The 12,469-nt window shown below is 35.6% G+C and overlaps 1 protein-coding gene across 9 annotated transcripts in view; it reads left to right on the plus strand.

The window, feature by feature from the left end:
* The window catches only part of nav2a (neuron navigator 2a), a 262,068-nt gene that overhangs the window by 195,163 nt on the left and 54,436 nt on the right, over positions 1-12,469 (plus strand). For all 9 annotated transcript variants that reach the window (XM_028014169.1, XM_028014164.1, XM_028014165.1 and 6 more), the window contains one exon: positions 6,674-6,796. In XM_028014169.1, the coding sequence (XP_027869970.1) occupies positions 6,674-6,796 (123 nt within the window). The remainder of the gene's footprint in view (positions 1-6,673; positions 6,797-12,469) is intronic.

Below are 12,469 nucleotides of genomic sequence, written 5' to 3' on the forward strand. Positions count from 1 at the left end.
CAAATGAAAATGTTTTGAGTAGACCATAAAACTATCCTAACCTGTTCAGGGAATTATAACAGATAACTTTTAAAGGTTATTATGGCTAATTTAACATATATTTTATATACAAGTTCAAATGTTGGTCTTTTAATGGTTCATATTCAGTTTTATAACAAACCAGAAGAGGGCAGTAGTGTTCCGTAATGACTCAACTACCCATACAGAAAACACACAAAACATTTGTGAAATAATCTGCCAGTGGAAGTAGTACTTTTAAAAATACATATTAAAGACAGATTGAGTTAAAACATGCTTTTATATTTAGTTCAAAAGTTACTTGTAAGTTAGTTTTTTTTTATTTTAAGTGTCATGAGATATTTTGCACTAAAAATAGACCAAAAATACTTTGCAAGATTGTGTGTGCAGCTTTTATAACAACATTTATCTACAATGATTCAAAGCCAACATGCAGCATGTGCCATCAGATGCGTTAATGCTGATCATCAGATCCACTGTTTGTTTCTTTCACAAAGCCACTGTCTATGTTATAACATGCTCTTTGCATATTTTGGCTGTTACACTTATCCAAAGCTTTGCTGTCATCATTGTTATCAGATGAAGCTGTAAAAGGCGCCAAGTTGGCTTCAGACTGAAAGATTCAGATGAAGTTTGGAAAACATCTGCATGAGTTTGAACTGATTTCCAAGAGGAGCCTAAAACAGAGGCAACATTCTTAAATCCAGAATCCAAGCTTGGTGTTAGGGAGCTAATGCTTCAATTTTATGTCTGATTCATATTTCCTGGTGAAATATTTCCTCGTAAATATTCCTGTATCAATATTTACAGTAAACTTCCTTTTTTAAGACTTAAACTGACCAACCAGATAAAATCTTTTGAGCCAAATTGTTACAAATTGTGATCAGTCCCTCTTTAATTAGTACTTTGAGGTTGCCTGTGTTGTTTTTATTAAAGTTTGTTGATTAATTTTGAGATGTTAGAGCGAACATTTCAATATTTTGATCTGTGTTAGTTCACAACACAGTTTTTGCTCAAAACAAAATATTATCTATCACCAAATAATTCCTGGATTGTTGGTCAAAGTTGTTCTTGGAGGATGTTTTCATACTCTGTTCTTTACTGCAAAAATACAAAATCTTACCAAGTAATTTTGGTTTTATCAAAACATTTTTTCCATGTTGTAAGTGAAAGAATCTGCCAGTGGAACTAGTACGTTTTAATCAGATTTAAGGAATTATTGACTCCTATATCTTGGAAAGTTACTTGTAAGTTAGTTTTGCCTGTTTTCAAGTGTACTAAATATTTGCACTGGAACCAAAACCATATAAACTTCAGATTGTGTGTTTTTGCAATGCAATGATTAAATGATCTTTAAATGATTGTAATAATTCCCGTTTTCTACTTTCATGTCCCTTTGAAGTCGTGTTTCTCATTTTTCTTCTGTTTTGAAACCATTTCTCATTATTCATACTCTTAACACCATCATAAGGCAAAGAAAATCCACAAATCCTCTGTTGTTAGGATCTGGATCTTGTTGATGTCTGGACTGTTTGACAAATTACTTTCCGTTGACGTTTCATCTGCATTAGTTAATGTTCTGTAGGTGAGATCGACCGTATTTTTATGAAGCTTTAGGAAGAAGTGATGGATGACGGGGAAATCAGCTTTTATTTAAACAGAGACTATATGAGGCTCTTTGCTGTTGGGTGTGTGTGTGTGTGCGTGTGTGTGTTTGTGTGAGGGGGTGTGTGGGTGGAGTCACTCTGTGGGTTAACCATTTAAAACAGACCCAGACTGATGATGACCTCCCACTTTCCTCTTCGTCCTCGGGACATTTTGCGGTTCCCTCGATCGCGAGCGCGTCGGCATCCAGTACAGACGTAACTGGTTCTTCCACACCGGAGCTGGGACGTTTACCCACAGAGGAGGAGCTGGTTTTAACTGCTTAACTGCACTGCAAAAGCACAAAATATCACAATAATTCTAGTTTCATGTGGGAATATCTTAGTACACTTGAAATAAGAAAAACTAACTTACAAGTATTTAGCAAGATGTCATAGCTTGTTTTAAGTCAATAATTCTTTAGCATTGATGAAAACGTTCGAGATTATTTCACTTTTGACTAGTACTAGTAATTTTTCATCAATATTAAATGATTATTGACTTAAAATAAGATCTTATATCTTACTAAAAGTTACGTACTGTTTTGTCTTATTTCAAGTGTGCTACAAACTAGACCTAAAACACTTGGTAAAATTATGGTAAAAACACTGCAAAATACAACATTTTACCAAGTACTATGTCAAGTTTTAAGCACAAATAACTTGGAACACTTGAAAAAAGACTGTAATTGACTAAAATGGGAAAAATGTCGTTATAAGTTAAAATCTTCCAATGGGACCAGTATTTCTTATAAAGAATTATTTACTTACTCCTATATCTTAATGAAACGTTATTTAAAGTGTACTAAAACATTTGTACTAGAAACTAGACAAAAATACTTGGTAAGATTTTATGTTTTTGCACTCCTGCCATAATGGCAGAACTTTTTATGGCATTTAAAACAGGGCAGGAAACTCCCAACTGTTGTAAAATCTGCAGGGAGTTTAGCCCACCTTGAAAATCAACCCTGTGGTGAAATAAATTGCTGCTCTTTCCAACACTGGAGAGCCATTCATTAAAAGATTAACTGGGATTATACTGTACTAGGAGGTCTCTGGGTTATTCAGAGGAAATGTGACACAGGTAAAATGAAAAAGCAACCATGGAAATAAACTTTTCCTGATTTCACCAATTCAGGAGACGTTTTTAAAGCTGCACTGCAAAAACACAAAATCTTACCAGGTATTTTTGGTCTAGTTTGTAGTGAAAACATCTTAGTATGTAAGAACTAAGACAAAACTAACTTACAAGTAAATTTAGAAATACAAATTATTTTACTTATCATATGGGAAAATGTCTTGTTCTAATTGAAATAAGCTTTCAGTGGAATTAGGAATTTTTCATCAATATTATTTGAAAGAAGCGCCTATATCTTCCTGAAAAGTTATTTATTAGTTAGATTTATTTATTTTTCTTTAAGTGTATTCAGAAATTTGCACAAAAAACAAACAAAACCAAGAATATTTTGTGTTTGTAAACAGTACTGATTGCTCACACCTCAAAACCATAAAGTCTATAAAATCTTACCAAGTATTTTAGTCTAGTTTCCTGAGCAAATATCTTAGAACACTTGAAATAAGATAAAACTAAATTGATAGTTTCTTTTCAGTAATATATAGGAGCTTGTTTTAAGTCAATAATTCTTTTATATTCATTAAAGACAGATTATTCTTATAACGAGACATTTCCCATGTTTCATATTTTTCCAGTTGAACACGTATTTTTTAATCAATATTAAGGAATTATTGACTCTAAACAAGCTCCTATATATTTCTGATCTTTTATCAAGCGTATTAAGAGATTCCACTTGAAACTGGATCAAAAATATTTGTGTTTTTGCAGTGCAGTGGTTTTCTTCAGTCCATCGTCCCTCGGTTTCCTTGGTTCTCTGTCCCTCAGAGATGAACAGAGGCCCAGCACTTGGCGCTCTAACGCTTCGGGGGTAAACTCTCTGATCCATCCTACTCCTCCTCCTCCTCCCTCCCTTTTCCTCGGCCAGACCCAACCTCCTCTCAGGGGAGGAAAATCAGCACGTGGAGCAGAGGAGAGCCGCCTCATATCAACGCTGAGCTCACACACAAGTTGGCCAGCTTCATTTCACCGTGATGAAACTCGCTTTCGCCTGCTGGTATTGTTGATCTGTGTGTTCGGCGCAGACCTGACGGTTAAACGGACGCTTTTCTTTCAAGATTTTAATCAGCTAGAAGCACCTGGACGTGTTTGATTTTGCTTTTGGCTGACATGTTTGAGGCAGACAGGTAGGTTTGTAACATGATTTTGTTTGCATGAAACTTGAGGAGTAAGATGTCTCTTAATTTTAAAGGTGACCTATTATTTTAACTTGAATGGATAGGATAGGTTTATGGACAACACAAAACATTTTAATTATATTGTTTGCACAAAATGATTCTAAGACATTGAGATTTTAGTCGGTTTTAGGGAATCCTGTTGCTTTAAATCCAAATAATCTGCTGCTGACCACGCTCCCCAACTCAACATTTACACTCACATGTGAAAATATCTGCAAAAAGATGTGCAATTATACAACCGCACATTTTGAAAAGCATTGGTAGAGCCTCCTGAACAACCAACCATAATGTAGCAAGTGGTTTCTGAATGGTAAGTCAACAACAAAACACTTGGTTTTCTTCAGCAGCCATTGTGCAGCGCATACAGTTGTAAAACCAACTGACCACAAGCTGGAGCTCAGCTTGCGTTGCTAGGTAACAACGCAGTGCCTGTCGATTGTGACTTAACAATCAGAAGGTTTTTGAAACCAAAAACCTACCGAATTTATTGCCAGAAAACATCATGGTGGGTTTTTTAAGTGCTTGGTCTGTCTTATAAGCAGCAGAAACCCAAATGGGAGAATAAAATCATGCAAAATGTGAATTCTGCACAAACCCTAGCAATCCTGCTTGGGTTGCTAGGTAACGGGGCTAGACTGGGCTTCTGGGGTTGCTAGGTAACGGCGGAACCCCCTCTGTTGAATGTGACTCAACATTCTGGAGGTTTTCAAAACTGCTAATTTTCCAGACACCAAAAAAACATGAACTTATTGCCAAAAAACGGCTGTTTTTTTTAAGTGCTTGGTTTGTTTTTAGAAGCAATAGAAACTCAAATGGAAGTACAAAAACATGGAGAATGTAATTTTTTTACATAATAAATCCCCAGTAAACAATAAAACGTCATGTTTGGACACATTTCTACTGAGACAGGTGGATAGGAGCGGGGTTATTAGTGTGACCGAGGGATGTTTGAGCTTGTGTTTGTCTCTAGCCGGTCATCTCCAAGGTGACTTGCAGTGTGATGATTGATGTCGACCCCTCTGGACTGGATCCTGTGTCAGGACAAAGTCCTGCTTTAACTGCATTTGTTATTAGTTAAAACAAGGTTGCATGCATTATTTTATTCTCTTATTATCAAAACTTTGTGTTTATGATGTGTACAAAAGGCAGAATATTTACTTATTTAGGATATCCTGTAATGGATCCTTTGTACTTTCTGCAGATTTCTTACTATGAAATATGTACATTTTATTTATTTAGCACCTTTCATAGATAAAAATCACAAAGTGGTTCACGAGTAAAACAAACTAAAACAGAGATGCACAGATGAAACTCTAAATTACTAATTTCCTTGGCAGATTATTTCAGTTATAGCACTGGAAATAATAATAATTAGGGAATTACTGACTTGAAACAAGCTCAAACGAATCACTTTTATAAATATGTTTGGCTGTCTTTTTTTCTAATTTGTAATTGACAAATTCTAGTTAGTAAAACCCCCATGATGTTTGTATTTCATGAGATCGTTTAAATCGGTTCTCTTTCTATTAGAAGTTCCTGGTTACCCGTATATATTTTCATTTAAATCTGAGTTTATATAAAGGATGCGTTACATTTTCTGCATCCACATCAACCAACTCTGTCGGCCTGAGCTAAATCAGTCAGTTTTTAAATGCATCAGTGATCTTTGGTTCATATTTAGTTTGAGTTTTTTATTACCTGCTGGGAACGTTTCAGCATCTTGGAATCACTTTTCAGGCTCCCAACATATAAATCAGTTTTTTTTCTGTTACGAAATGAACTTAATCACCGCTTAGCCTCCTTTTTGTAGATAAGTAGTCACTATATTTATATCAGATCTTATCTTTAGTTCTATTCATCAGCATTTGACAAGCAGGAACTGGTTTTTGTAATGAATTTATGTTCTGGTAAAATAAAGAACAGACTCGTCTTTTGTCTATTGTGCAGCCTCTTCTTTTCAACAGAGTTGGATAGCAACAAATTACATTTAAGATGTGCTTTTTGGACTATTTTTACTTTTACTTTAGTAATTTTGTTATGAAGTATTTCTACTCTTACTTGAGTAAAATTTCTGGATTTTCTACTCACTGAATGAAAAACAAACATGTTTTAACCAAACATTCACCACACCTGTGGTTTTTGTTAAAGTTTTATACATTTATATCGAAAGAAACTGATTTGGAAATATTTTCTTTGAATGATTTTGTTATTTTTTTGTTACTGATAAGAATTATTGTCATTTTTCTCCATAAAATACCAAATATTCCACTTAATTTTATATTTTGGTCTGTCTGATGATGTATTTTTTTAATATTAAATGACTGATTGATTTGATCAGTTACTAAGTAGTTGAGTAGACTTTTTACCAAATACTTTTTACTCTTACTTAAGTAAAATGTTTGAGTACAATTTTTGTGTTTCTTCTTTTTAAAGAGGCGCAAAACCACTGCTGTTCACCACAAGAGGGAAATCTGTGCCATTTAGTTTGCTGTCTTCTGTGTTTTTTTTTGTTTTTTTTCTGATTGATGGACGCTTTACTCCAACCAGAAAACCACGCCTCCCTTTATCTAAAGAAAGATAATTTATCAGAGAATGACCGGGCAGAGTGTGTTGGATTTGAAAGTGTTGTGCTGCACATTTTCACCTGCGTTTTTTCCCAACCCTGCATGCTGGTGCCTAAAATCTTTTACTTTTTTTTGCAGCTACATGACTGATGGAGGTTTGGGTCTCTACACTCGCCGCCTGAACCGACTGCCTGACAGCATGGCTGCAGTTCGAGAGACGCTCCATCGGAACGCGTCGTCAGGACAGGGAGACGCCGACAGGTGGGTTGACGTAACTTTTCTCCTTTTGCTCTAAAAAAACACAAAATATTTTCAAGTTTTTTAGTCTAGTTTCTACTGCAAATATATCAGGAAACTAGAAATGAGACAAAACTAACTTACAAGTGACTTTTCAGCAGATCTATGAGTTTAATATTGCTTAAATATGATTAGTTCAAAAATCAATTTTTCCCATGATACAGGTGCCAGTGTAACTAGGACTTTTAATCAATATTAAAGGAATTATTTACTTTAAACAAGCTCCTATAGTTTGGTAAAAAGGTTTTGTCTATGTTAGTTATTTCAAGTGTACTGAGACTTTTGGATTAGAAACTAGAAGAAAAAGTACTCGCTAAAATTTTGTGATTTTGCAGTACATAGTTGAATGGTTGAAATTGGTTTATTTTGCAAAACTGGAGTGAAAACGCTTATTTCACATCACTTGAGTTGATGAACAACTGGATGTTACTAGACTTAGACTTAGACTTAGACTTGTACTTTATTGATCCCTTGAGAAGACTCCCTCAGGAAATTGAAGTTACCAGCAGCTCCCAGGCAAAAAACAAAGATAACACACAGTAAGCAAAACTACTGAAGGAAACGACAAAGAAGACAACAGGAAGTGGTTGGAGAATGATGCCAGCATGTTTTTTAGTGACTTATTGCGTGAAGAAACTTATTCACGTGTGATTTTAATTGCATCTCTTATTCAATGGAAACATTGCAATTGTGAAGTTGTTTTTTCCACATTAACAAAAGATTCTGATTCCCCAAAATTAAGGAAATCTGGGTTGATTTATTGGTTCACCTGTAGCTTATAATCAGTTGTTTCTCTCTTATCCACTGTTTGTTTCAGAACAAACAGTAAATATTTGTTCTGAAAGTGTAGATAGAGGAGATATTTGTATATATTATGAAAAAGAAAAATGTCAAACATTGAAACACAATATGTGAGGCAGCACTTGGTTAATATGACCCAGTTTCAGAACCTTTTCAGAACCTGAGGCAGAAAAACTTCTCAATAAGATCATTTAGCATAAAAATATCTTTCCGGATCTGAATTTTTTGTCTCACTTTAAGGATGTATTCATCATTTGAGATGTTAGTCGTTTGTGTTGGATGTCACACAGAGAGAAGACGGACAGTTTTGCTCAATCTGTGACATTTTTGTTTGTGATTTTGCTGCCGCCTTTGTCCTGTCAGACAGTTGGGGAAGGATTTGGCCGGTTGTCAGACAGAAGCGAATAAAGGCTGAGCTGCGCCCCACCATGTAGCTGAAGAAAGATGAGGGGGTTGAAAGAAAGACAGTCGATGGGGGAGGGAATAAAATGATGCGAAGATGGACAGCAGAATGGATGGAGACGGCTCTAAATGAATAAGGGGTAAATTAAGCGAGACAAAGGCCTGCTATGGATGAAAACAGAGGCAGAGGGATTGGTTTTGCATTTTTAATCCAGCTATCACCAGCTCCTAACAGGAAGGGAACATTTTTTTTGATTAATTTCTGTTTATGATTAGATTAGTTTAAAATTTATTGCAAAAATCTATATGCATCTACAGTCTGAAATCTTACGACGGCGTATTTGGGCCACTGCAGAAAGAAAAAAAGAGTAAATTCCAGCTAAAAATGCAGAACGTTTTATATTTATGTCAGAAATTTTCTTGAAATAAAAGGGAAATTCTTTAAACTTAGAAAGTCATACGTTAGCAGGGAAAAACTTAGAAATGTTGAGATTACTCTCAGAAATGTTCTAGAAAAACATAAGAGGATTCTCACAGCTAGAAAAGTTGTACGTTTGTGAGAAAAAGTCCCAGATACTTTATAGAAAAATCTTGGAAATTTCTCTGCTCCAAAAGTCACACAGTTGTGAGAAAAACCTCAGATATTTTGAGATTATTCTCAGAAATTTTCAAGAAATATTTAAGTTTTTTTCTATCTACAATGGCCCACTAGAAACGAGCCCAAAACTACATGGTGGGATTTGGTGTTTTTGCAGTGTTTCCTCTCTCTCTCTCACTGTAAGCCAAACTGTCCTCCCTTTGTCTTTCATCTCCCATTTCTTCCCCTCTTTTTATGCGTCTCTCATCTCTTGGTTTTTCTTTCTTGCTTGTTTTGATTAAAGAGTGCGATAAGTAGAGCATAAAAAGCAGCTAAATGATAAAAGTTGTCATATTTTATTTCATGTTTCTCTGCGAGGTTTATAATCGACCGACACTCCAGATGTTGCTTCTCTCCAGATGCTTCACATTTTTCTATCATGATCATGTTGCGGCTTAATTCTTTATTCAGAGAAAAGAGTGGAAAAAAGGAGAGGTGGGGTCTCCCCTCACCTCTGCAGGAATGTCTGATTAATCTCACTGCTTTAAAATTAATGGGATTAATGGTTCGGAAGAAGATTAAGGGCACTGGAAAAAAAGAAATCCAACCCTTTTCTCAGAATTCTGACTTTTTTCCTAAAAAATCTGGTTTTACTCTGGAAATTCAGATTTTTTCCCCCTCAGAATTTAATTTTTTTTTGAAGAGTAACTTTTCTTCTCAGATTTTGAACTTTTCTGGTTCTGGTTTAACTCTCAAAATTCTGACTTTATAATCATATATCTGTGACTTTAATCTCAGAATTGTAACTTTTTCCCTTGAAAGTCTGACTTTTCTTCTCAGAATTTCAACAGTTTTTCTCAGAATTCAGATTTTTTCCCCCCAGAATTCTGGTTTTAACTCTCAGAATTGGAACTTTTTTTTTCTTGGAAGTCTGATGTTTTCTTCAAAATTCTGACTTTCCCCCTCAAAATTATGATTTTACTGTTAAAATTCTGACTTTTTTCCTCAGGATTCTGACTTTAGAATCAGAATTCTGACTTTAATCTCATAAGTTTAAGGTCAGATTTCTAAGAAAAAAGGTCAGAGTTTTAAAAATGTTTTTTACAGTGGCCCTAATCCTCTTTTGTAATTTGAGGACCATTGTATAAAATGCATTGGCACACTGGAAGGAAAGTCTTGGAGCTGCAGGAATAAGAAGGGTCACTGGTTTCATCTTGTAAAAGATGAGGCTAATGTAATTTATGAAAAGCGAGTTATTGATGCAGGTAGAGGAATGGCGCTGAGCAGTGTTCATGTTCAGGACTTTAATTTACGAGCTTCACACAAACGTCCAGGCATCTGTGCAATCTGTGGTGGATTTGTGTGTTTCTTCCTGTAGTCTCTGGATTGCAATGCAGCCAAGTGTTCAGGAGAAGCTGGTGGCCGAAGGGCGGGAGGTGTCGGGCGCTCACGTGGCGCCGGGGCAAAAACTCCGTGTCCCCTGAACTCTGAGGTCACTGGCTTCAAAGGGCTGAGGTTCACATTTAAGAAAACCTTTAAAGCCTTCATGCCAAATGTTTTCCGATCAAACCAGACCTGGACTAATGAGCAGACGGGGAAGAAACACGACGTGTTGCTCAGCAGCTGTGCAAAATGACTAACATATCAAATGTACCTGAAGTGTTTCATGACTCAAAGCTGAGTCATGAAACAGCAGACCGTTAATGTACAAGCAGAGACAATAGAGAATAGAAACTGTGTGCTTATGTGTAAGAGAGCTTTATTATCCTGTCATTAATCTCTGTGGCTGCGAAAAGAGGAAGCAATCTATTATGGTCTGTCCTCCGGTTTGAATCCTCTTTGTTAAAGAAGACAAAGAAGAAGAGGTCTTTGTTGTCTGAAACTGCTGTGGGGGCACAAAGCACCCACCCCCATCTTTTTCTCTTTTGTTTCTTCTTTTACTAATAGCTGCGTTTACATTTTGCCAACTGGAATTATGAAAATAAATTTGCTTAATGGAAACACAGCAATTAAAAAAAAAATAAAAATCACGCTTTTCGATAGAAAATGTTTTTTCGCATCACGAGTCATGTGATCAACAACAGGATGTTGCTACTTGCACAAAAGCATTTTATATCCATTGAAAAAATTCCCCTGTACGGAAAATCCGCCGCATTGATTATGACAAATGAATTTGTGATCCAGAAAAAGCCAAAGTGACTTTCTTCAGTTAGGAACAGCCTGCTGGGGGATTAGTTTTTGTTGGTCTGTGCAGCGTTTTTGTTGTTTAGGCATCATGTGATGCATCGTAAAGTAAACTCAGCCTGATCCACTAACAGACTCCTTCATCAGCGCTCGTTAGAGCCTGATCGCTTCTGCCGCCGTCGTTACCTTTTCATTGTAAACTTCATGCTTTTGTGGAGATCTTTGCATTTCTTCGCCTTTTCAGACTCACTAAGCAAATAAACAGAACGTTTCCCTCTAAATCTCTCAACAACTAATCTCTTAAGTCCTTTACACTGCATAGAAAGACTCCTGATTTATTATTCCACTAATAATTGCTCTTAGGGAGAGGAAACTGCAGGCTTTGTTTGAGTTGCACCTCGGAGCAATGTGACACACTGGATTACACAACCCAGTTTGTGCAACGCTGGTATAACTTTCCAGGGTCATAAAATCCATTTGCTTTGCGGTGAATCATTTTGTAATGTTTTGGCAGATGATGAAGTATTGATGAGTATTCATTTATGATTCATCCTCTAATTGTTTTGTCTGCACCAAAAGATGTTGATGATGGATCATTGTGCAAAGTAGAGCATGACTGCAGAACACACTGCAAAAACAAAATCTTACCAAGTAATAACCAAGTAGCTATTAGAGAAAATACTGTAGTACATGTGAAATAAGACAAAGATAGCAAATAACCTTTCAGTTAAACACAGGAGATTGTTTTAAAGTCAATAATTTCTCAAGATTGATGAAAAGGTATTAGTTTCCCTGCCAGATTATTTCACTTATAATATGGAAAAAATGTCTCGTTACAAGTGAAATAATCTGTTTGTGGCTTATTTAGTACTTTTCCATCAATATTAAGGAAATATTTACTTTAAAAAAAGCACCCATATCTTGATACTTTTAAACCAGTTTTTATATTATTTCATGTGAAGTGGGATATTTGCACTAGAAACTAAACAAAAATACTTGGTGAGATTTTGTGTTTTTTGTATTTTTGGTCTTTCTCTAGTGCAAATATTACACTTAAAATAAGACAGAACTAACTGAGAAGTGACGTTTTAACAAGATATCAAAGGTTGTTTTATATCAATAAATCCTTAATATTGAGTAAAATAAGTACCAGCGCTTATTTTACCTGTAACAACACATTTTTCCTGTGTTAAAAGTGAAATAATCTGCTGGTGGAACTGGAACTTTTTCACCAATTCTAATAAATTTGAATTGAAGTTAGTTTTGTTTTATTTCAAGTAATATTTTCACCATAAGAATAGACCAAAAATACTTGGTAGGATTTAGTGTTTTTACAGTGCAGACACACAGATGCTTGAACCTCCAATCGTTTCTCTGTCATGTCTGGACTTGAGCAGTTTTCCTGTTGGCCTCGGGGAGAACGAAATGTTTTTAACCTTGTCAACTCTTCGCTTCTCCAACACCTGGTTCTGCAGGTGTTTTACTCTCCAGCAGGCCGTTTCTCCACCTGCTCCTCTGCCCCAGCCAGCATAATGGTGTGGTTTCACTGTAATAATTATTATTATTGTTAAATATGTTTTTATTCTCCCACCAGATGTTTTCTGCTTTTAATGCTGCAGATCTTTGTTGTTAGAGTCTCTTCATATTTTATATTTTACTCTCAAAATTATGGC

The sequence above is a fragment of the Xiphophorus couchianus genome, chromosome 4 (assembly GCF_001444195.1).
Source record: "Xiphophorus couchianus chromosome 4, X_couchianus-1.0, whole genome shotgun sequence".
Taxonomy (NCBI): Eukaryota; Metazoa; Chordata; class Actinopteri; order Cyprinodontiformes; family Poeciliidae; genus Xiphophorus; species Xiphophorus couchianus.